This window comes from Xyrauchen texanus, chromosome 11, assembly GCF_025860055.1.
Source record: "Xyrauchen texanus isolate HMW12.3.18 chromosome 11, RBS_HiC_50CHRs, whole genome shotgun sequence".
Taxonomy (NCBI): Eukaryota; Metazoa; Chordata; class Actinopteri; order Cypriniformes; family Catostomidae; genus Xyrauchen; species Xyrauchen texanus.
Genome location: NC_068286.1, coordinates 39,549,298 through 39,574,713, shown reverse-complemented (window position 1 = coordinate 39,574,713; position 25,416 = coordinate 39,549,298). Strand labels below are relative to the sequence as shown.

The 25,416-nt window shown below is 38.2% G+C and overlaps 1 protein-coding gene across 4 annotated transcripts; it reads left to right on the top strand.

Annotated features, from left to right (window-relative positions):
• The first annotated feature begins 717 nt into the window (after nucleotides 1-717).
• Nucleotides 718-24,390, top strand: elf2b (E74-like factor 2b (ets domain transcription factor)). Of its 4 annotated transcripts, none has more exons than XM_052137425.1 (9): nucleotides 718-1,005; nucleotides 12,348-12,466; nucleotides 14,095-14,299; nucleotides 19,728-19,841; nucleotides 19,982-20,158; nucleotides 20,261-20,341; nucleotides 21,023-21,212; nucleotides 21,960-22,319; nucleotides 22,454-24,390. In XM_052137425.1, the coding sequence occupies exons 2-9, from the start codon at nucleotides 12,392-12,394 to the stop codon at nucleotides 23,202-23,204; spliced, it is 1,953 nt and encodes a 650-aa protein (XP_051993385.1). In that variant the 5' UTR covers nucleotides 718-1,005; nucleotides 12,348-12,391; the 3' UTR covers nucleotides 23,205-24,390. The 4 variants fall into 4 exon arrangements, with proteins under 4 accessions (XP_051993385.1, XP_051993386.1, XP_051993384.1 ...); XM_052137426.1 differs by lacking the exon at nucleotides 718-1,005 and adding an exon at nucleotides 7,683-8,099; XM_052137424.1 differs by lacking the exon at nucleotides 718-1,005 and adding an exon at nucleotides 7,683-8,141.
• Nucleotides 24,391-25,416: the final 1,026 nt, after the last annotated feature.

The following is a 25,416-nucleotide window of genomic DNA, read 5'->3' as shown; positions in this document are numbered from 1 at the left end:
ACTTTCTTACTTCTGATGAATACCAATTATGATTTTTAGAAGTATATTTCAGCTCTGTAGGTCCTTACATTGCAACTGAGTGGTGGCCAGAAATTTGAAGCTCCAAAAAGCACATAAAAGCAGCATAAAAGTAATCCATATAACTCCAGTAGTTAAATCCATTTAGCGATATTATAATACTAAAATGTCTACTTGGCTAAGTGGTAGTGGGTTAAGAACTTCCAGCGATATTATAGTTGTGGGTGACATTCTTCTTTTTTTAGCTTTCACATTCTTCGTGCATATCGCCACCTACTGGGCAGGGAGGAGAATTCACAGTAAAATACTTCATTATTGATCTGTTTCTCACCCACACCTACATATAATCTCGCTTCTGAAGGCATGGATTTAACCACTGGAGTTGTATGGATTACTTTTATGCGGCCTTTATGTGCTTTTAGGAACTTTACCTTTCTGGCCACCATTCACTTCCCTTAAATGGACCTACAGAGCTGAGATAATTAACAAAAAATCTATGTTTGTGAATGGAGAGCATTTTAATTTTGGGGTGAACTATTCCTTTAATTATGGTCTGCTTGAACGTTCCATTATGTTTCCTTTGCATCTGTAGTCCCCCCTCCCCTCGTTCTCTGTGTTTGTATGTGTCACTCAGCCTACTATATTGTGAATCATGACCCTGTCCTGGATTTACTGCAGTTCAAACACAATCCCCCCTCCCCTTGTCTGTTGCTGTTCGGTCATTGTAAGAGGCTAGTTGTACTTGGGCTGGTGGTCTGTGTTTGAAGCTCATATCATCAGTCAGTATTGTTCAGTGTGTGATCAGCAGTCCGTTCAGATTATTTTATGTGTGCTTGTTTGCGCGTATTTGATCAGGTGTGTTAGCCGCTAGCAGCCACCGTCTGACGGGCTCTCGCCAACTTCAGTCACCAAACTCTCAGTGTTTCTCATATATGTGCAATCTGAGGAACCGGGTGTGGATTTCATCTGGAGAATAAGCAACTGAAGGTAAGAGATCCACTTTTATGGTTTCCATCTCCTTCATGACACATTAGCAGTATTTGTGCGGTCCTAAGCTAGCTTAGTTTGTTGAGAAGCTAACAAGAAACTGCAATTGAAAGGGGCTTTTAAATGGTTTTGCATGATTATTAAAATATTGTTATTGTGCCAGCTTAAGTTTGAACTTATTTAAAATGGACTGTATTTGTGTTATTAGTTTCCCTGCTTCTAATGTGCTAGCTGGTTTAGCTAAATGCTAGCAGAGTTGACAACTAGAACCGTATATACGCATTTGCTTTCATCTCTCTCACGCTGTCAGCCAATATTCGTTTTTTTATTTATTAATTTCAGATACTCAGTTTTAATACTGCTAGCCTCATGACTTTTATTTTGCAGGTTTTGGGAGTTTGTTGCTAATCTCAGCTATGCTTCACTGTTCACAAAATAAGAAGCAGATATAAGACTCAAAGTTTATGCTTGAGGAAAGCTGTTTTTATTTCTCTAAGTAAAAGAGCGGGCTCTAAAGTGTGTTTTTTTTTTTTTTTATGTATTTTTTTATATACCTTACCTTAGATAAGGTACTATGGAAACGTCGATGTGTTTATGTCCTCCCATGTTTATATTGTAACGCCCATTCATTAGGGGAGTAAATTGTCAAAAAAGACCTGTGCCCAGTTGCAAGGAACCATTATTGTGACGTTATAAGTTCAGAAGTGAAATGTTGTTGACCCTTCGTTAAAATGTTCTCCCCAATTTGGAATGCTTATTCCCATTGCGCTCTAAGACCTCGTGATGGCGTAGTGACTCGCCTCAATCCGGATGACGAATCTCAGTTGGTTCTGCATGTGAGACATCAACCCGCGCATTTTATGTGGCTTGTTGAGCGCGTTACCGCGGAGACCTAGAGCGTGTGGACACTTTTAGCTGTTCTCTGTGGCATCCACGCACAACTCACCATTCGCCCCATCAAGAGCGAGAACCACATTACAGGTGAAACTCGAAAAATTAGAATATCGTGCAAAAGTTCATTAATTTCAGTAATTCAACTTAAAAGGTGAAACTAATATATTATATAGACTCATTACAAGCAAAGTAAGATATTTCAAGCCTTTATTTGATATAATTTTGATGATTATGACTTACAGCTTATGAAAACCCCAAATTCAGGATCTCAGAAAATTAGAATATTGTGAAAAGGTTCAGTATTGTAGGCTCAAAGTGTCACACTCTTATCAGCTAAACACCTGCAAAGGGTTCCTGAGCCTTTAAATGGTCTCTCAGTCTGGTTCAGTTGAATTCACAATCATGGGGAAGACTGCTGTCCTGACAGTTGTGCAGAAACCCATCATTGACACCCTCCACAAGGAGGGAAAGCCTCAAAAGGTAATTGCAAAAGAAGTTGGATGTTCTCAAAGTGCTGTATCAAAGCACATTAATAGAAAGTTAAGTGGAAGGGAAAATGTGGAAGAAAAAGGTGTACAAGCAGCAGGGATGACCGTAGCCTGGAGAGGATTGTCAGGAAAAGGCCATTCAAATGTGTGGGGAGCTTCACAAGGAGTGGACTGAGGCTGGAGTTACTGCATCAAGAGCCACCACACACAGACGGGTCCTGGACATGGGCTTCAAATGTCAAACGTCTTACCTGGGCTAAAGAAAAAAGAACTGGTCTGTTGCTCAGTGGTCCAAAGTCCTCTTTTCTGATGAGAGCAAATTTTGCATCTCATTTGGAAACCAAGGTCCCAGAGTCTGGAGGAAGAATGGAGAGGCACACAATCCAAGATGCTTGAAGTCCAGTGTGAAGTTTCCACAGTCTGTGTTGGTTTGGGGAGCCATGTCATCGGCTGGTGTTGGTCCACTGTGCTTTATTAAGTCCAGAGTCAACGCAGCCGTCTACCGGGACATTTTAGAGCACTTCATGCTTCCTTCAGCGGACAAGCTTTATGGAGATGCTGACTTCATTTTCCAGCAGGACTTGGCACCTGCCCACACTGCCAAAAGTTCCAAAACCTGGTTCAATGACCATGGTATTACTGTGCTTGATTGGCCAGCAAACTCGCCTGACCTGAACCCCATAGAGAATCTATGGGGCATTGCCAAGAGAAAGATGAGAGACATTAGACCAAACAATGCAGAAGAGCTGAAGGCCGCTATTGAAGCATCTTGGTCTTCCAAAACACCTCAGAAATGCCACAGGCTGATAGCATCCATGCCACGCCGCATTGAGGCAGTAATTAATGCAAAAGGGGCCCAAACCAAGTACTGAGTACATATGCATGATTATACTTTTCAGAGGGCCGACATTTCTGTATTTAAAATCCTTTTTTTTATTGATTTCATGTAATATTCTAATTTTCTGAGATTCTGAATTTGGGGTTTTCATAAGCTGTAAGCCATAATCATCAAAATTATATCAAATAAAGGCTTGAAATTTCTTACTTTGCTTGTAATGAGTCTATATAATATATTAGTTTCACCTTTTAAGTTGAATTACTGAAATTAATGAACTATTGCACGATATTCTAATTTTTCGAGTTTCACCTGTATAGTGACCACGATGAGGTGAACCAGCAACCGGGCAAATTGGTGCTTAGGAAGCCTCACTGGAGTCAGGTGTGGTAATCAGCGTCTTTATTTGCTGAGCTACCCAGGCCCCTCATTAAGGGTTTCTTTGCACCCAGCTGAGAGCTTTTCTGTGGTTTACTGGTATAAATGTATTTTACATGCTCTATATGCACCATAACAGTTGTGGCATCAAATCTACACCTTTGATCAGATATTATGTAGAGAGCATCAGTGCTTTGTATTGAAATCATGCCACAGACTTGGGTTTCATTAACTCCCTTTCTAAGGTGTGAAATTAAACTATCTAGGCCTCAGAGAATGAAATGAAGTGCAGAGGCTTGCATGGGACTTTGATCTGCCTATCAGCAGTCACTGATTTCCAAAGATAAGGTCTGTAAAAATGCTGGGACCTGAAAGTACCTTGAACGCAACAGCTCACTAGGTATTAGGCTATCAGTGGCGGCTGCTGGTCTTTCAAAGAGGGGAAGCTCATTTTCGGCCTACATTATAAACTTATTTACCCTATTTTTTGCACTAAATCAATCTTAGGTGTTGATCTACCCTGCTGTTTAATTCTAATTTTTTCCTCGTAAGGAAGACTTTCAAATGGCTTCGCCAAAATCAGGTCGACAATATTAGCACCGTCTGCCATCGTGCGCAGTTTCACCCGTACGACGCTAGCCTAGCCTACTGTATGAATGAATGAATGAACGAACGAACGAACGAACCCTCTAAAACTAAATATATTAAACTTGGTAAAACTGAAACAAGGAATGTGGCGTATAATTGTGTGAAATGTATTATGCAAATTGACTAGCAATTTCGCCAAACAAATATAAAGAAATAGGTTGCAGCAGTTTGTCTTTCGACTACACTTGAGAAATCCGCGATGGGACTGAGCGTGAAATAGCTTCAGTGACTTATAGTACAGATTCGCTGTCAATCAAAAGGAGATGCAGTCTTTCGACAGATCCTCCAATCATCACGCGGAAGCCCGGAGTCCGGGCCAGCCCACTCCTCATTCACCCCCAGAGACGCTGAGCGTCCGTGGGCGGGACATAATCGCAGCATTTATCCAATGACCGTCTATTTTCGGAGCACTGAAAAAACTGTTCAGAGCAGCCCCATTGAAGTCAATGGACGCCGGCTTCAACAGGGAAATGCACTGACGCTTACGGGAATGTATGAGAAGTAAATCGAGTCAGCCGACCTGCTATATGTAATGTAGCTGATTCTGAACGAACTCGTCTTCGAGATGAACGTGTTCTAACGCATTTTTAGTCAATAAATTGTTTACACAATAGTACATATTTGACCATTATTTTTTTGACATTATAGGAGAAGCTGAGCTTCCCTTGCAGTCTTAAAGAAATCCCCACTGTAGGCTATGTAACATCTGGGTTCTCACAATAGTGTCAGAGTGTATAGTAATGATAAATGTCGCTTAGGGCAGGAGAAAAATTGAGAAGTTTTTTGAGAAAAGTGCAAGCATGCACAGGTCAAATGACTGGAGAGATTAAGTGAGGTGAGGGTGGAGCATAATACACATTAGTGTGCAGTGGATAATGTTCAGTATGCAGACAATGCAGGGTTTCAGATCAAGTCCCCATGTGCAAGGTGAGTTTGTGTTAGTGCTTCATTCAGTTTACAGTCTTCTTTTTGTTTTACTCAAATGTTCCACTAAAGTGACTTGGACAGGGTAAGGTTTCCTTCCTCTTGAGTCTGCTATCAATAAACAGGGTGTGTTCAGTGTTCTTTGGAACCGGAAATTTTAAACACAAGGCCTTTGCTCTTTGAACAGAATGACATATTAATATGAACCTCTAATGTAATGATATTCACTCTTGATATTAGGGCTGCATCTAACGATTATTTTGATAATCGATTAATCTAACGATTATTAGACTATTCAGCGGTTATCGAAATGATTAATCATTAGCTCTTTGTCGATTTTTCAGACTTAAAATGTTGTATTTAATGTGCTTACTAATAATAGAGAACAAAATCATCTTTTAAAAATACCTCTAAATTACATTAACTGAATTAAAGGGGGAAAAAAAACTTTTACGTTTAATTCAGTAAAGAAATTCACTGCAAAAAATCCTATTATTATCAAGCGTTTTTGTCTTGTTTTCCATTTAAAATTGTTTAAAAATCCTTAAAACAAGATACATTTACTTGAGAAGCAACATATAAGATATTGCTTTAAGAGAATGTATCTTAAATATACGTTTATTTTGTATATAAGTGTAGTTTTTAACTTGGTTCTGCGAGTGCAGTAAAGACCTATATATATATATATATATATATATATCTGTTCTGTTCTCTGAAAGCAAGTCTAAATGTTATATGCTGCTGCTCAGGTGAATGCATTTTTTTAAAGGAATTTTATATATTTTAAAATATTAGCATTTCTAATATTATGTTCAACATTCTCAGATAACTATTTTTTCTTCTGCAGTATACTGTAGCTGCTAAATAAGATGTACGTTGTTTTAAAGGAGTTTTAGATATTTAAATAGGAAAACAATCTAAAAGAAATCAAAAATATATTTTGTTGCCTTAATGGGGTGAAGACTACTCTCTCTCCCCACTCTGTTCACTTCAATCCATCTTTAACTCACCAAAAATAACAACTCTCTCTTATTAATAAATCCATCATGTTATATTCTAGCTGCAGCAAGTGCACGCTCGAGGGACGAGCATCCCCGTGATAGTGCGCATCATTTGGGTGCAGTTTAAATTTCTCCCCTTTAGATCGGTACATTCGTGCTGCTCTTGGAAGAGGTAATGACTGCAGAGACATGCCTGTTTTGGAGTTTGTGTTTATTTACATGATCTGCTTCCATATTATTTGAACTTCATTAAAGTTATAACATGTTAAATATAACCGGAATAAGCAGAGCTCCAGCTCTGCTTATTCCACAACGAGAGTGCTTCTGTATTGACTTATTTTGTATTTTTGCATTATAATTCCCTCATACTTTGCGATCTACGTCACTTGAAGCTGTTTGGAAAGTTTAGAGTGCACCTGGACTGTGAGCTGTGTAATTCTTCCTCTCAAAAATGTGTCTGCTTTGTGAACCATTTGGTCTGCATTTGGCTCATGTATTTGACCCCTGCTTACTTGGAACACAGTTTTCCCTGTTTGCCATCTGTACTTGTCTGTACCTGGTTGCATAATCCAAAATTAATTGAAATAAAATCGAAATCACAATATGACTTTGTGCGATTATCAAAGCAGAGCTGCTCTGTCCTGTCTGTATTGTGTTGCAGAACTTGCTTTCAAAGCAGTTCTGTGCTCCACAACTCCATCTCCTGCTCAGAGTAACAGATGTGCTCTGAGTTCGGTTCTGTTTGATGATTTAGATCTCATTGGTTTAACCGCAGTTCAAATCGCAATTATTTTGTAATCGCAAAATAATTGCAGTATGACTGTTTATCCAAATCTTGCAGCCCTAAAAAGCACCATAAAAATAAAGTCAAGCTGGTCTCTTAGAATGAACGCTCCTCTATATAAATTTTTGCAAACTGACTTGTACATGCTGCTTTCTACATTTCGTTGTAGTTTCCTGGTGTAATTAACATTAGAAACGCTACAACAACTGTGTGGTTTAATCATGGTCACAAATCAAAGTACAATTGCTGATTTTGTTTTTCTAAAAAACGTACTTTCACACTATTGGCATTGACAGTCACTGGTCAGTGAATGCCTTAGTTATATGGAAAAGGATGCTGGATATTCTGGCAAACTTATTTTTTTGTTCCATGGAAGAAAGAAAATCATACATGTTTGGAAGGACACGAGTGTGTGAAAATGAAGTCTATTCCTTTAAATCAAGAACTGAATCTGAATTGTGGGTTTTGGTCAGTTCAGTGATGTGTTTTGGCAAAAGGCTGAAGCAAGCAAATTCTCATTGAGGAATAATTGGTTGCATCTGGAGGACAGTTGGGTGGTGACTGCATTTTGGCCTCAGCTTGTGTGCATGTATGTCTAAAGGTGGGATGTTGCATCACTGGAGAGTCTGTTGCGGACACAAAAGCACCGTTGTGCACTGGTCATGTGATCTCTGTTCGGAAAGCTCAGACCATGTGATCTTGCCTCAGAATGCTGAGTCGAACTTACAAATGCAGCCTCACCCTGCAGACGTGACAAGAGACTGAGAGATAATGATAGAATGTGAAGAGAAAGAGACATGGAGAAACTGGTTTGGAGGACAAAAAGCAGGAAATTAAAGACAAAGTCACAGAGCGCATAAACTGTTCAGTGCAAACTAGGGCAGTCGTCTCTCTCTACCTTTTTTCTCTATCATACGTGACTTTCTCATTCTTTTCCTGATGGTGTTTTGGTCAACCTCGCTGTCTTTTGAGAAGTCAGATGTTGGAATGTGGAGTTTTTGGAAAGACAAGGAACGATGGATGAAGTGGATCGGACACCTTTGTGTGAGGGAATGTCTTGGAGTGTTTCCTGGGGAAATCGAATGCATATTGGAATGGAAGGGGAACTCTGTGGAATGTCACAGCTGTACCAGGAACAATAGGTTGGACACAGTACTTGGACTTCCTTGATACCATCTGATTGGGTAACTTATGTGGAATTGATACGCACCCCTTCTGTAATAGTACACTCATCATCAGGCTATTCAGAAAGCTAGAAAGTGTAGATCAAAATGTGTTTTTGTATGCTTAAACAGGATAGTTTGTGTGGTTGGTTAGAGATAAATGTAAAGATACATTTGTCAAAAGATATCTGTGACTTTAATGAACTTAGGGACATGACAAGTAGTATTCTTCAACAGCCGTTATGGTTTAAGGTGTTATGGGGAAGCTGAATGAAACTTGTCATTTTGCGATTTGCGGATAACGTGATACAGATGCATCTGTGAGGAAGTGTGTCACTTCTAGTTGCCACACCCCTCTGCGTCCCTGTGCAGATCTTGTGACTGTTGCTATAGAAATAGAGTAGGAAATTTAACAGCATGTTTAAACAATCTAAAAGTCTGATCTTAATCTGTGCTGGCGTGTCTGTCACTATGGCACTGTGATAAATAAAAGGAAACATCTGTTGTGCTAAGAACAAGTTTTAAACTGTAATTTCAACAAATATTGTTCTGAATGTGTTCCAGCATATGAATTTAAAGAAATAGTTCACCCAAAATGAAATTACCTCATGTCATTCTAAAATTAGGGCTGAAACGATTATATTGTCAACACATTTTCATTGTTGAATTGGCATTGGATCTAATTTTCACAAGATAATATTAAACTCTAACAATGATGCGTGAGAGCTGCACAGCAGTTCGTTCTTAATGGAGGAGAGGAAGAAAACTGCTCACAGTCCAGATGTACTAAAAAATAATTTGTTATAGCTTTATTAAAGTTCAAATAATACAGAAGCAGATCATGTAAATATCTACAAACTCCAAAACTGCCATTTCTCTATGCGGTCAGCAGCACATCTATGAGTTGCGCGAATGTCCCGAACTAAGGGGAAAGAGATTCAAACTGCACCCGGCTGAGGCACACTGTCGTGGGGACGCTCATCCCTTGAGCGTGCACTTGCGGCAGCTAGATTATAACGTGATGGCTCACGACTTATTGAATCATATTATGATCACTGTGCATTTCTTATCGTGAATAAAATTGGCAATGTACAGCTTTATTAATAAGAGAGGGTTTTTTGTGAGTGAATATGGGTTAAAGTGAACAGAGGGGAGAGAAGGAAGTCTTTGCCTCATTATGGTTTTCCAATATAAATATTTAAAACAATGTATATTTTCTTTAGCAGCTATGCTGCAGAATAAAATATTGTTATCTGAGAATGATGAATATAATATTAAAAATACAAATATTTAAAAAATATAAAAATCCTTTAAAAAAAGATGCATTCAACTGAGAAGCAGCATATAAGATATTTAGACTTATTTTTAGAGAATAGACCTTGAATAATTATATTTTGTCTTTACTGCTCTCGCAGAAGTTTAACCATGTGAAAAAATAGACTTGTATACAAAATACACTTAATTTAAGATACATTCTCTTAAAGCAAGTCTAAATATCTTATGTTGCTTCTCAATTCAATGTGTCTTGTTTTAAGGATTTAATGGAAAACAAGACAAAAACCCTTGATAGCAATCCGATTTTTTGCAGTGACTTTATTTACCAAAATAAACTTAATAAAAAGTATTTTTTCACCTTTAATTCAGTGAATGTCATTTACAAGTATTTTTAAAAGATTATTTTGTCCTCTTTATTGTTAGTAAGCATGTTTAATACAACCTTTTAAGTCAGGCCACAAGCAGAATAATGGTTAAGAGCTAATGATTAATCGTTGCAGTAATCGCAGAATAGTCAACTAATCATTCAAATAATCGTTAGATTAATCAATTATCAAAATAATTATTAGTTGCAACCCTAATTCTAAACACAGGATTTTTCTTCTGTGGAAAATACAAGGAAAAGTTTAGCACAATTTTCATGCTTCTCTGTTCTGTACAATAAAAGCGAACATGGATAGATGGTGTTGAGCTGCAAAAATGACAAAAAAGCACCATGAAGGTAGTTCTTATGATTTGCAATGAGTGGCCACTTTACTAGGAACACCTGTTCACCTACTTATTCATACAATTATCTAATCAGTCAATCATGCAGGTATGGGTCAGGAGCTTCAGTTAATGTTCACATCAACCATCAGAATTGGGAACAATGTGATTTTGACCATGGCATAAGTTTTGGTTTCTAGAGTTGACTCAGAATGGTGCCAAAAACAATAAACATCCAGTTGTCATTTTTGCATCTATCCCTGTTCCCTGTGTACGGAAACGGTGGTCTGCTACTATAGACTGTACTTTACTGTTACTGTAGACTGTGTAATCTGCATATAGAGAGCTGCGGAACTGCAACTCTGTACATATCATAAATGGGTTAGTTCTACAATTCGGTGATATTGCGGCTTTGAAACTTTTGAAAAAGTTTTTTCACGTTTCATCATTACAGGGACATATTGAAGATTGTGGTAGCCAGATGTCCATCCAGTTAAATATGCAGCATCAGGGTGGACATTCAGTGGATAAATGAGCCACTACATGGTCTGTGATTGATATCTTGGAAACATAAAATCTGTATATTTAAATGTTTAAATTCTATGAATTTCCCATATATCTTCCAATAACAGGGTGGACATGTTATTCTTGACCACATATGACTAAGACCAAAAAAAAGGAAAATAATAGTTTTTCCTTTATATAGGAGTTGTAAACCTAAATCCAGTGATTTAGCATTTATTTTTTTTACATGCAGTTTTTGGGACAAGGAAGTGACACCGTGTAATAGAAAAGGATTTCAATTCTTTAAAATTGAACTATTAAGCCCAAAGAAGTGTGTTATATTATAAAAAGTCTTTATTCTTTTTAACAAGCCTATCAATATTGTAATCGGGTGAAATTAAACAATGTAAATACCACACATACTGTAATGGGGACTTAAATGACACAAAAAACAGCTCTGACGGATGCAAAAACGCGTTCAGTTCGAACGTCCCCTACTAAACTTAAAATGAAAAAATGCTTCAAAACAACGACCAGGAAGAAGGGAGAGAAAAGGCTTAAATTGTGTAATCATGAAAATAGTGTTTCTCATTGGATAAGTGTTGTTGTTTTGTCAGTAAATAGTGTTTATCATAAGGGATCAAATGGTTTTAACTAAACTAAAGTTGTACTACTGTAATTTTATTTTGAATTAATGTAGTTTTTCTTACCACTCTATTGCTCTCTCTCTTCCAGAATGAGCTCTGACATATGCAATAAAATGTAATGGCATGTCATGAATACATAGGTGCGTTTACTGGTGTTTTAAAATCCCAATGGTGGGAAACAATTAACATGCACTCGAATGATTTTAATAAATGATCTTGCTTCTGACAGAAAACACGACAGAAGACGTCCACTGATTGTCACTGATCTTTCCCCCAGACTTTTCTGTCAAGTGTAGCATCTGTGTAAAGCAACATCCAATATCTCACACAACTTGCATGAAAGGAGTGTGTTTCAGGTCCATTTCTCTCGATTTGTGAAACATTCTCAGCAGTTTGGGTGTGTGAAGTATGGAACAAACAGCATTTGATATGGATTTCATATGGAATGCAAAGTTTTCTTTTAATTATGGGACGATTCCTTATTTTGCAGGACTTTTGGCATATTTTGTTAATTTGACCTGATACTGCTTCAGCGTGAGGGTGACTCTCTCTCTCTCTCTCTCTCTCTCTCTCTCTCTCTCTCTCTCTCTCTCTCTCTCTCTCTCTCCACTCACTGTCTTAATTTCCCTCAGTCGATGATGGTGGTGACAGAGGTTGTCAGGGGTGGGGAATGGTAGAATTCAAGTGAGATTGCACCTATTACAACAAAGAATCTCCAGTTTCACAAAACTGCATTTAATAAATGTAAAGGGGAACTAACAAGACAGTAGATTATGGACTTCTGAAGCAGCAAAACTAGTGGGTATACCGAGGCTATACGCAAATATTGATCCTTAGAAAGTCGTTATATTCAAATAGCCCTGGGATAAAGGTAAGTATATGGTGTATACATGTGTATGGCCCCCACTACTACAATGGTGCTTTTCCTTAGCAAGACAGAATTTCCTGGTGCTCCTGGACAGACAGACAGAAAAAGAGAGTGAGAGCAGGCCAGAATGGCTTTGTTTATTATGTGAAGCAAGTTCATGAGTGTTTGATATGTTGAAAGAATTGTGATTGCATTGACGATTCATTTTTGCTTTGTTCTCTTTTGCAGTTCTGGAGGTTGCCACAAAGTGTCATCAGACTGGGGTATGAGTCATGACATCTGTGGTGCTTGTAGACAGTGGAGGAGCCGTGGTGGAGTATGTCACTGCTGAGGAGGACCATTTACTGGTAAGTACTTCAACTACAAAGCTCCCTTCATTTTACCAATGTCTGTCTGATCATCCCTTCCTGAATTGGGCAGGTCTTTGACAGAATACACAAAAAAGTGGACCAGAATTTATTGCAATGGTAAAGTCTTTGTGAGACTAATGTCCAAAGCAAACTTTGTTTTTTTTTATGTAAGCACTTAGCGTCTGCATGCAGCCGAACGCTCAGCCTTTCAAAGTGTGCATACACAGGCGGTTGGCACATGTACGCCACGACTGCTATGAGATACTGGACTATATCTATTCAGTTTAGACCCATAGTCTTTAAAGTCTTTCAGACTCGAGTTATACAAATGCAGGTATCTCTGAACTTCTCCCACACACGCTCTTGACGTGCACATCCACTGGTGTTGTTTTTATCTCCGTCTCCTGTTGTTTAGTGGCGATCACATCTTCTAGCGCTTCTCCGTGACAGCATATGCTCAGTTGTGATTGTTGCCACCATGTGGACCCTCTTATTAGTACAACTAATTCCATGTGCATGCGCATTCTGCACGGTTAGAAAATCAGGCTGCACACACGTTCGGTGCTCAAGTACTAAAATATGTGCATCACCAGACCTGTTGTTTACTAGAATAGAGAACTACATTTGGGTTCTGGAATAAAATCCCTTTCAGTTTTTCCCTGGAATAAGACAACAATTCTATTAGTTTTTAAAAAGGCTTAACCAAGAATTTGTTTTACAATTTTATCGAATTGAAAGCGCTTGCATAGTTTTTATTACAATGTTGTAAGAAGTGTATTTGTTTCTAGTTTTTTTTTTACATGAAAGTAACCTTGGATGCTGATACGGCATTAAAAATATAATAAATTTATAAATTCCATTGGCGAATAAAATTTACGATATCTTATAAATCTTTAAAAAGCCTTACCATGAGGTCAGAGGTTGTTAGTCGATAGTTATCTGCTCCTATTGAAGCAAAATGCCTGTTGAAGAACTACACTACCTAAGAAAAACGCTCAACCAATCATTGAATCACGGTCAAACAATTGCACCAAACGAGCTCTGCAGGGACCGCCCACTCTCGTACGATTATACGCAATCTGTTAGTCTTGAACCTTTGTTTTTGTCCAATTGTAAAATACTTTTTTTGCTTCAAATCAAAGTCTGTGCTCTTTTGTTCAAGACGTCTTTCCACAGTTTAAGAGTGCAGAAACTTTTTTTCATGGCAGTCAATTGAGTAAAATTTGTAATGGAATTAATTACATGACATGCCGTTTAATTAATCTAATTAATCACATACGTCATTATTTGCTGAAAAGGCCCCCAAATAAAGAGATTTAATTTATTTAAAATAAATTGCACTTGTGAAAACAGATGTACATCAAGCATGAATTGCTTGTATGGTAGGAAAATCTGTACTTTTATTACAGAATTTACGTATGTGTCAGGGGGCTTGATTAATTGTGTTTTTTTTTTTTTATAATTAATCGCACTAAATTAACATGCTAAATTGACAGACCTGCTTTTTTTTTTTTATTAAGAGGAACTTGAAGCCTGTAACAAAATAACCAGGACTTTTCTTGTTTACATTTTGACGTTTTAGTTTTCAGGTTTCTTTAGGTCTCTATTTACGGTTTCTCTTTCAGGAGGAGGGTGTGTGTGAGATTGAGGGAGAAATGGAAGGAGAGGTGGAAGGGGAAGCAGAGTACCCCGCAGTGATCGTGGAGCCAGTCCCCAGTGCACGGCTGGAGCAGGGGTTCGCTGCTCAGGTGCTGGTGTACGATGATGAGACCTACCTGATGCAGGGTGTGGCTGAGGAGCATGAAGTCGAGACTGAGATAGGAGAGACAGGTGAAAAACACTCAAAACTCACACTGTTAAAATACAACACATCCTTCCATCTTTTCCAGCTGATTTCACTCACCCAACCTAAGAGGACACATGGCCAAAATAAGTTAGACACCCGTTCATGCTTCAACATCCCTTTTCGCACATATGTGCAAACTCTTTCGCCTATGCCTAGAAACGGCCCTGAGTGTGACATTTCTATGCCTTTAGCGGCACTAAATGAAATCGCTAAAACGATACCTTTTCCTTTGACAAAATTCCCCCACTGGTCATTCTGACAGTCCCATGCCAATATCATACCACACTGGTTGAGCCATTGTTGCTATGTAGGGCTGATCAATATTCTCAAACAAATAGAGCAATGTTTTGATTGCACCTCAGTGTTTACACCTTTCAAAGTAATCAACCTACCAATAGACCTCATTCACAGCAGCGCCATCTTTGATTTTTGACTGGAATTACAACGAGGCTTTGAGGGATAGACGTAGTCTCTTCAATGGGCTGTACTGGAGTTTCAATGTTTTTTGGATCATTCCGTGCACAAAACATTGAAAGAATATCTTTGCAAAAACATTTAGTAGAGAAAAGACTCTATACAACATGAGTTGTGGAATATCAAAACCAAACCAAAGATGGTGCTACTGTGAATAAGGTATATGGTTTACTTTTAGTTGTCTTTGCATATTAAGAAAGTATTTTAGCTTTAAAAAAAATCTCAGTCTCAGTTATGTCTGTGGGTTGTGCTGCAAATTTTGGTGCGCTTCTGCGCACAGAATATTTTGAACTTCATTCCTGATATCGGTTAATGATTTTTGGACTGCCTGGAGATAGTAGTATGCACAGTTGTTATAGAAAATCAACCATAAGGCACAAGGATAGTAATGGTTCCAGTTATTAGTAACTAATATCCCACAATTAATTTCCCTCAAGGAGAAAAAAAAATAAAAAATCCAGAGTGAAGAGTCTCTATTGCTCTCTTGTGGATATTTTATGAAGTGCAGTACAAAATACAATATAATAAAAATGCTCATTAGAAATATAATTCCTATTTTCCCAAATTATATCAAAATATTTCCAGTATTTTCATTTGAATGCAGCAGTAACACATTTAGGAACATATAATAAACCATTGCTCAAATCTAGATAAGAATACATTTTTAAATATCCCGCAAAACGAGTGTTTGTGTGGGTTTGGGGGGTATTGTGTTTTATTGGCTTCTAAGAACAACGGTTATTTTCACTTATTTAATTCACGAAGTTGCCTTTTTACCTAAATGGAAAACACATTTGTGCCGTGCTTTAATTGCCCTACAGTCAACAGTAGATGTTAATTAGCTGAAAAGAGATGTATAATAGAAGTTTATAAGAAATTAATCTATTGGCTGAGTGAAATCTCTCTGTTTTTGACGTAAATTGTACGTAGCGCAGGAAAGCGGAGGATTTCCTGTGTTTGGCGCGGAAGGATCTGTATTTGTGGAGCTTTCCTGTGGAGGCGGAGTGATTTGCGAGTCCTGCGTCTCTTAATGCTTTCAATGCGAATCAATCTGCACCTCTGGACGGAACATGGCGACGTCGCTGCATGAGGGACCCGCAAACCAGCTCGATTTACTTATCCGAGCAGGTAAAAATATGAAACCGCGTTTTTAACCACGTCAGTGTGGGTTTGTTTTGGGCGGAACGGAGCACTGCTCGCGCCGCAGCGCTGAGATCAGTGAAGTTGTACTGTAAAGTAATGGAGGGCATTTCAGGAAGTGATCACCTTGGTTAGCAACCTGCATGGTGTTGCCTAATTTTCTTATCGGTTTTCTTGTAGAGTTGAAAAGTACCCTGAAGTTGTGCATGTTTCATTTTCGTGCACAGCGTTGAGTTTGCACGCAGATGTAGGCGTTTTAAATACGTGTGTTAAAATAACGGGTCTCTCTGGAGGTGGTGCGACGCTCTGAAACCAGGAAGTGGGAGATATGTTGTCTTTCCTACGTCTTTGCCACGCTGTCTGAAGTCGGAAGGGCATTGAGTTTTATTTTTATCTCCAAATACGGCAAACATGTTGCTTACATAATAGTACGTTGTATTCCTTAAGTAAATGACGTTTGAGAGCATTGGTTTTGGATAGGTTTATTTTAATGTCTCGTCTTCTAAAGAAATGTGCTATACTGGATAATAATAATAATAGAAATACACGCGGAGTTAAAACGTATTGTACATTTAAACTGCACCTCCAGTTATATACAGTGTTAAGCAGTATGGCAGAATCATTGAATTGGAGTAAACAATAATGTTTGAATGTCGTAGGTGTCCCGTTATCTAAGCGTGTTCGCTTTGCTTACACTGCACTCACATTTCCGCGTGTATTCCTCTCACATATGAAAATGTAATGCTTAATTATTTCTTTGAACATAGCATTATTAATCAGAATATGAAACGAGCGTTGCTGTAAAAGTGTCGAGTGGATATTTAGATTTATTTCATGCTGAAATTAGTTTTTTAGAGCTTAATTGATGGCGGAAGCATTATTATTCCACAAGGCAGTCTAACTCTTGAGTGACAGCTGTCGTCGTCCAATAGGATTTGAGCCCTGTTCGAAATCTTGCACATGGCCAATCGTCTTGCGTGTTTCTTGGTGCGTCAACCAGAGAGGCGGCCAATCAGATTCGGGGCGGGGATTGAGTGGCAGGATGCTCGGAAAGCTTCTTCAGATAGAACTGGAGGGAAAGCTCTGACGACTGTAAACACGGAAGTGAAGAGGGACAGCACTACTATCGCCTGGACCGCTATTTTAGTGACAGTAAAGTAGTACCACCGTATTCAATCCTCCTTGTGAATTGAGTACGGTTTTGCGGAATTATTGCTTATTTTTTGAGTGAATATGATTAATAAAAACGCCATTTATTGTTTCAGGTATTTAACGATAGTTGTAATATTTTTAAATGTTTTTTTTTATTATTATTTATAGTTTATAATGACTTTGCATTGTGTGCTTATTTTTGTTTTGCCTTGGTGTTAGATTTTGCCTTTAGTGTTTAGACCTTTTTTGATTTTGCTAAATTGAATTACATTATAAAATGTAATGAGCCTCAGATGTTTATTCTAATTCTAGCAGGTCCCTTAAACGTATTTCCAAAATTTCTATGACTGAAGAGACTTTTTAATTCAAAAGTTTACAAACATTCTAATTTTCTTTGAATTGTTGAGAGTAAAGTTTTAGGTGGTAATTAATATACCTTTTTATCTTTTCAATATGGTCTGTGTGCAAAACCTTTGGATTATAAGATAGTGGCTTCAGATTTGTGTCCTGTATCCAAGGACAGATCTGTCAGGAGCAAAATGAATACTGCGTCACCCATTCTAGAGGACACCATATGTATGTGTTTATGACTGACGCTGCCTAAAGATAGCCCCCATGTGCAGCAACAGACACACATATCCAAATATGGGCAGGGTCTGGTTGTAATGGAAGTGCGTTGGCAGCTTAGATAGACCGGCACAGGTGCTAGTGGCTGCGTATGTTACGTGAAAAATACAGGGCTGAACAAGGTGGATGATCTGCCCTATATATGCATGAAGCGCTTGAGGTCAGCTTCTCAGCATCTGTAGCTAAATAAAAACCTTGAGCAAGTTCCTTTTCATTTAACAGATGCTTTTTATCCAAACTGTCTTGGAGAAAACTAATTGGGCTTTGAGAAGACTAATTGCAGGTATTGTTCCCTTGGATCTCTGCAGTTCATGGGTTGCATTTTGAACAAAAGAGCTTAGATTCATAATCACTAGGCTACACCGTTGATTCAGATTGAATCTGGTTGCATGGTTGCTGTGCACAGCGACATCTTCAGTACCTGAATTATATAGAGAATTGCAACACTGCTTCATTGAAGCATCTCTTTGAATTTGCAGTTACTCCTTTTCTTGCAGAGAGCCGTTATGGAGTTAAGCAGTAGGAGATAAACTTAAAAAGTTATGCATGCATATTCAGTGGCATCACCTCCTATCCTATAGTTCTGAGAGAGAATAAATAGGCGTACATCTTCCTATGTTGGGAATCACATTCTCTCTTTCTCAAAGGTGCAATTGCAAGATTGGAATAATACTGTTGTCCTTGCACTTGTTTATGCTGGTTATTTTGAGAGGCCTATTAATTCACTGAGGTCTGTGTGAAAGACTTCTCAGTCAAAGCTGCCTGTGGGGGATTGAATATGTCTGCTTTCAGGTAGTTTGTTTGTGAATGAAATGTGTAGAACTCATCTGTACAAAATGAAAATATCTATCAAACATTACAGTCTCTTACTTGGTGGATGTCAATAAACAACCTTAAAGACTCTAGTAGTCTTTCTCTTTGACATCTTATTTATTCATTTTTAATATACAGTTTTCAGAATTCAAGGTTCCTTTTGATTTATTATGCAGCTTTTACTACACTATTAATTTTCACTCTATGGGATTCAACCTTGTGTGATTTGGATACAATAATGTTTGTTTGGCCATGAACGCTCCAGTTTTTTACCCAATAGTACCCTCTTGGTTGTGCAGTAGATTTATATTTTTTATTTTAAATATTGAAATTGCTTTTGGACCTTCAATCTACGGTGTATGTGGCTTTTGTTTAATTATACATCAACATACCTTGCAAATTAAATGGTTTAAATTAGTTAGACACCAATAGACTGAGGCGTTATAAAGATGTTTGTCACAATTTGCAAATGTTACCAGTACGTTGCTCTGAAATCATGGTGACATTTTAAAGGAATATTCCGGGTTCAGTACAAGTTTAGCTCAATTAACAGTATTTGTGGCATAATTACTTTAAAAAAAAAAATGATAGACTCTTCTCTCCTTTTCTTAAAAAAAAGCAATAATTGAGGTTACAGTGAGACGCTAACAAGGAAATGAATGGGTGCCAATTATTGTAGTGTTTAAAGGCAGAAATGTGAAGCTTATAAAATAAATTAAATAAATTATTCTGTTAAAACCATGTATTATTTTTTGTCATTTAGGGTTTGTTGATATATAATTGTCATAGCAACGAAGATGTATATTTGGCTATAACTTAACACAGGAAAGGTTAGTAAGTGATTTGATCACACTAAAATAGTGTTTACACGTATATTGTTGGTCTTGTGGCTGTACTTTAAAAAGTGAGTATTTAAATGTTCAAAAATTGCCCCCCGCCATTCACTTCCATTGCAGTTGCCTCACTGGAACCAAGATATATATATATATAAGAAAAAGAGTGAGTCAATACATTTTTGTGGAATCAATATTATGCCACAAACGCTGTTGTGGCATAATATTGTGTTTACCATGTATTGAACCTGGAATATTCCTTTTAAGAGCTGTTTTTAAAAATTAAGTGTCTAACTTAACATGCATTCAAAAACCTTTACAAAAGAGTTCATATGAATATTAACAATGATTTTGTACATTTTGTCTCTTGCAGTGGAAGCATCAGTTCATGGCTGCAATGTGCATTGCTCAGATAAAACCATTGAGGCTGCTGAAGCTCTTCTACACATGGACTCTCCCTCCAGTTTACGTGGAGACCGGAGCCCGGGTGAGCACTGCTTTCCCTTCCCACTCCATTTACAGCTTTCACGTCACAAAACAAGACCATTCAGATTTCAGCATCTAACTTTGAGACCAAGACCTGACATTTCTAAAGAATTGTTGTATGTGTCTTTTTCTGGTGAGTAGAAGTGTTTGTGCCACCGTGTATCAACACTTCTGAGTTCCTGCACGCTGCCATGCGACCTGATGTGCTGACCGAGACTGTGGTGGAGGTCAGCACAGAGGATTCGGAGCCAATGGAAATGGTTACAATTTTACAGGAACCTGAGGTGATGGAGACCGAACCCACCAAGAGAAGAAAATGTGAGAACATGCCATGGATTTATTCATAGTTTTATTCCTAACTGGTCTACAACTTCAGCTAACTGCTGATTTATTATTTCTTTTTTTTGTTTCATCTTTCAGCTGGGCGGAAACCCAAACCTCATCACATTTCAAATGGTTCTCCTGATCTAGGCATCAAGAAGAAGTCTAGAGAGGGGAAAGGTATGTTCTATATGTTCAGTGCTGTATCTGATATGCTTGATTAATACATTTGAAGTTCTTTGTTTTTTTTTTTAATGAAAGTTATAACATAGTTCACCCAAAAATAGAAATTCTCATCATATACTTGCTCTCTTGCCATCCCAGATGTGTATGACTTTTCTTCTGAAGGACACAAATAATTTAAGAATATCTCAGCTCTGTAGGTCCATACACGAAGGCCCTATTGTTCTTCTAATTATTATTATTTGTATTATTAGGACACAAGCACTGAAAGTGCAGAGGCATTATTGATCCAAGGATTATTAGGGCCCAAGCACTGAAAGTGCGGAGTGCAGAATTTTTATTATTTATTTTTTTGTGGGTCACAGTCGTAGCGCCACCAACTAGCAGAAGGAAGTGTGGCACTTAACAGACTATGAAATATCCCTATTATGTTTACCTGAATTGCTTCATTTTTTTTGTATTTTTTAGAATACAATATTTTTTATTATGTATTTTATTAGAATATTTTTTAGAATGTATTTTTATATATATATAAAATGGTAATGCATATCTCCCTGACTAGCTTTAACTCTTGAAACTGTCATTTTGGAAACTCAATTACTGTAATTACACACCATTATTTTGCAAGAATTACTTTTGTTTCTGAACTAATGTTATTCCTCTTCTGTTTTTTAACAGGAAGTACATACCTGTGGGAGTTCCTTTTGGACTTGCTGCAGGATAAGAACACCTGTCCCAGATATATAAAGTGGACGCAGAGAGAGAAGGGCATCTTTAAACTGGTGGACTCTAAAGCTGTGTCAAAACTATGGGGCAAACACAAGAACAAACCAGACATGAACTATGAAACCATGGGCAGAGCTCTAAGGTGAGATGCAACATTTACTTTGAAAGAAAACAATTTACAATGTTTATGTTGTGCAGTTTTTATGTTACCTTTTTACATTTCAAAACGCCTTGGTCAATTAAACTTTGTGCCGAATGGTGATATACACAGTAGCTATTTGAACAGGTGTTTTGCATAAACTGTTATGGTGCATTCACATACATCGCGAAGCGAGCGTTTCGCGTGGCGCAATTACATACGAAGTTGATGCGAATTCACACCGGGTGGCGCGAATTCGCTTCATTCACGTATCAACTTGAGCAAAAAATCCAAATCCACATGCCTATCAGCATTGAGATTTTCCGGATGTCACTGACGTACTGACGTAGTAGCAGAAGAAATCTGGAAAATTCATGAAAATATTTTTGTAGCGGTGTGTGGACACCCAGAATTGTATGACACAACGTCATACATGTACAGAGACCTGACGAAGAAAGGCATTGCTTGGAGGAAAGTGAGCGAGGAAGTTGGACTACATGGTAAGTTCTGAAAATATGCGCGTCTACTTGATTCCAGCTATTGGTTGTACTTTACTATGAACAAAGTCTTAGAAGCCCCTCCTCCTGTCCTTTTCCGGAAGTCCAGTGGTTGAAATTTTCTTCGCGTTGAATGCGAACGCACCATTATTGAAGCACGTTTAAAAACTTGGCTAAAAACTGTATTGAGCAATCAGCATTCAGGACTGGAACTGCAATATTTTTAATTGTATTTAATGTGTCACTTTCTCAGGTATTACTATCAGAGAGGTATCTTGGCTAAAGTAGAAGGTCAAAGGTTAGTGTACCAGTTTAAGGAAATGCCCAAAGACATTATCGTCATTGACGACGATAAGTGCGACCCTGGTGACGACCTAAGCGGAGAGAAGACCTATGAGCGCGTACCTCTATCCTCTGAAACTCTTTTGACGGCTGATCTCTCCAAAACCCCTGCCATCTTGAGAGGGGGCGCTAGGACTGTAGTATATCCAGGCTCCCCAAAAGCTAAAGCTGCGCTTACTGCAACTCCCGTTCAACGTATGGTAACGATCTCCACGACAACAGATTCATCTCAGCCGTCCCATGCCACCATCCCTAATGCCAATACACCCAGGTAACTAAATTTAAGGAATTTAATGCATAGGTTGCAAGTTGATGAAATAATTGTCCAAATAAGTTAGTTTAGATTAGTTTTTTGTGGTTGTGTTGAAAACTAATGTGTGTCTAAAAATATACCATTGTGCCCAGAACTGTGCGGGTTGCTATGCAAGTGCCGGTTGTCATGACGAACTCCTTGGGTCAGAAGATCTCCACGGTGGCTGTGCACACTGCAAGCCCTTCGCTTTTCACCACTGCCCCCACTAACACTGGCATGGGTCCTAGTGAGAATGCCCCCAAATTCATGATCCAGACCATGCCAACAATGGTGCCTGCAACAGCAGAGAACGGGGACAAGTTCACAGTCCAGCTCGCCAAGATAATCACTATTCCCGCTTCCCAGCTTGCGCAGTGCCAGCTACAGGCCAAACCTGGCAACCCTACGGGCATCAATCTGATGGGCGCTTCCCTTGCTGTTCGAGCCATCACACCCGTTTCTGTGGCACCAGGGACGCAGGTGGTCCGACTAGCATGTCCTACACAGCAGAATCCAGCTCAGGCAAAAGCGCAGGTCCCGATTTCAATCCAGACGCAAGTGCATCTCCCAATCTCCGTTCAGAAGGCATCCAATCTGGTTTCAATCCAGACCCCCAAGCAGGTCACAGTTCCCACTTCAATTTCTGTCCAGAATCCGGTGTCGGTCCCAGTTTCTGTTCAGACACAGGTCCCAGTTCAGATCAAGATTCAACAGAGCACCACCCAAAATTCTGAATCCAAACCGGACAGCACTTCAGCAGAACAGGTCATTGTGGTCCAGGCGAGTCCTGAGCAGGACAATTCCTGTCAACAGGTAGATGTAAAGGAGGGTTCAAAACCACAGTCGGAAACAGCAGAGAGCTGAAGAGTAAAGAATTTTGTCAGTCATGAACAATAATAAGTGTACACACACACAGACACCTATCTTCCTCAGATACTATTAAATCATGTGCTGAGTTTTAATTTTTCAAACTCCTTTTTGGCAACATGATCTTACTTAAATTTTCAGTTGACTTGTACAGTTTCAGAGTTCAAATATGGTCATATTTGATACCTTTACGTAAAGACGCAAAAAGCAGTGTCAAAGATTATCAGCCCACAATTCTCACATCATGTGGTTAAAATCTACGTAAAAATAAATGTATTTCTAGATATCCACCATTTCAATTATGAATTGTTCATGGGACCAATGTAAAGAACACTAAAGTTTTCCACGTATTAGATTTTTATTTTTTTTTATATCAACTTTGACACTAACAGCCACTAAGCAGAACACTAAAGAGTGAGTAGTCCAGAAGTAGTGAAGTTGAAACGTAAATGTGAACTTTTGAGGGAGGATAAACTTTTTATGACTTGTATAGTTTTTTCCTTTTACTTTACAATCACAAGGCAAAACCAGCAGTTTGTTTTGACGATCACTGTGAGGGCACACATCTGTCTGCGTGTGGCTGTTTCACAGGAACTTTGAAAATCAATTCTCCCTCTGCCTCTACTAAGGGAAGAAAAAAGGACTTTGTATATATTAATTATACAGTTTACTGAATTTATAAACAATGCAGCCTTAGAACAGTTTAATTTTTGTTCATGTTCTTTTTCTTTTTGTATGTCAAGCTTGTGATGTTTTAAATAATTGTTTTACACCTTCAACCAAGCACAGTATTATTGGCAAACAATGCATTTTTTTCATATTCTAAAATCCTAAATAGACAAAGAAAAACAGACCGTACAATTTGGGTCAATGGTGTAATCAAGTCCATGTCCACTATATGAGGAGACTGGACATCCGGAATAATGCCAATTTGTTGTCACAGAAGTACAGTTTAAGAAAAAGGTCAATCAGCAGCATGCATCCTCATCGCAAATACAAACATTTATTGTGCATTTGTTTTTGTTTGCGATTTTGCTTTTTATTAGTCCTTAAAGGGGAGAACAAGATGTTTGTCTTCAGAATAATCTAGTTTGTATATTCAACATTTGAAGTATATTCTATTTTGTTGTACTCTTGTTCCAAAGTGTACTCAAGTAGATTTTACTCCAGTATAAAAACTATTCCTGAATTTGTGCTGTGGTGTATTTTTTGATTTGTCTACATATATAAAGCATAATGTTGCACAGCTCGGAAGCTTGTCACATTTGCTTAGGAAACTTTACAAGGGACTCTGCAGTAATCCTCTTTGAATGTGGTTAGAAATCTCTGTGTGGTCAGAGCTGCACACCAAAACAGTCATAATACTATATGATAATTTTCCACCCTCTGTCTGAAACGCTTGGTTTTAAGCTGTCTGGCCCTTCAAGACATCCGCTGTTCTGATTGGCTTACTTTGGGTTTCAAATATACCTGTATTTGAGGGGCTGCACAATCAGAAGCAAATGAACAAGTTTAACATTCTAATTTATAAAACTAAATTTCAGAGTTAACAATGTACACACAATTCATCTGAATGTATAAAAATGTTTACTCAAGCACAGCAAGTATCAAACAGTCATGCCATTTAAAACATTTGTGAATGAAATCGTTTACTCGTTGTTCTGGTATTGTTTAGCTGATTCATCTTTCATTACCAGTTCCTTTGCAAAGCATGAATCATATTGTGACTGGTTCACAAGCAATCCCTGCTGATACGCGCGGAAAACGCATAAATTTCACGCTGAAATGTTCTGAATACGCAAACAATACAAATCCATGGTAATTTTGGGTGCTTCAACAGGCCAAAGCAGAGACTGGTGTTCACATCTTTGTTTACACACAGATGCATGTATTTCTCTCAGTTTGTGTCAGCAGAAAAATGAGACTCCTTTTTAAAAGTGGAGCACATTGCCCAAATCGATCAAAGACTTCTATCTAGTGCATGTTTACAAAAGACCAACAATTAAATACAGGACAGATGGTTGCAAAAATGGGACAGGATGCCTTAACAGCAAGATGAAACTGAATGGGCTCTCATTTTTAGGGTAACTTGACGTTGCGGCCTTTAAAAGGCGAGAGATGCATGATAATGGTCAGTCATTCATCTAGTGCATGTTCATGCAGAAAACTTTTAAATCCAGAGACAGTAGGTACAAAAGTAGCCACTTTT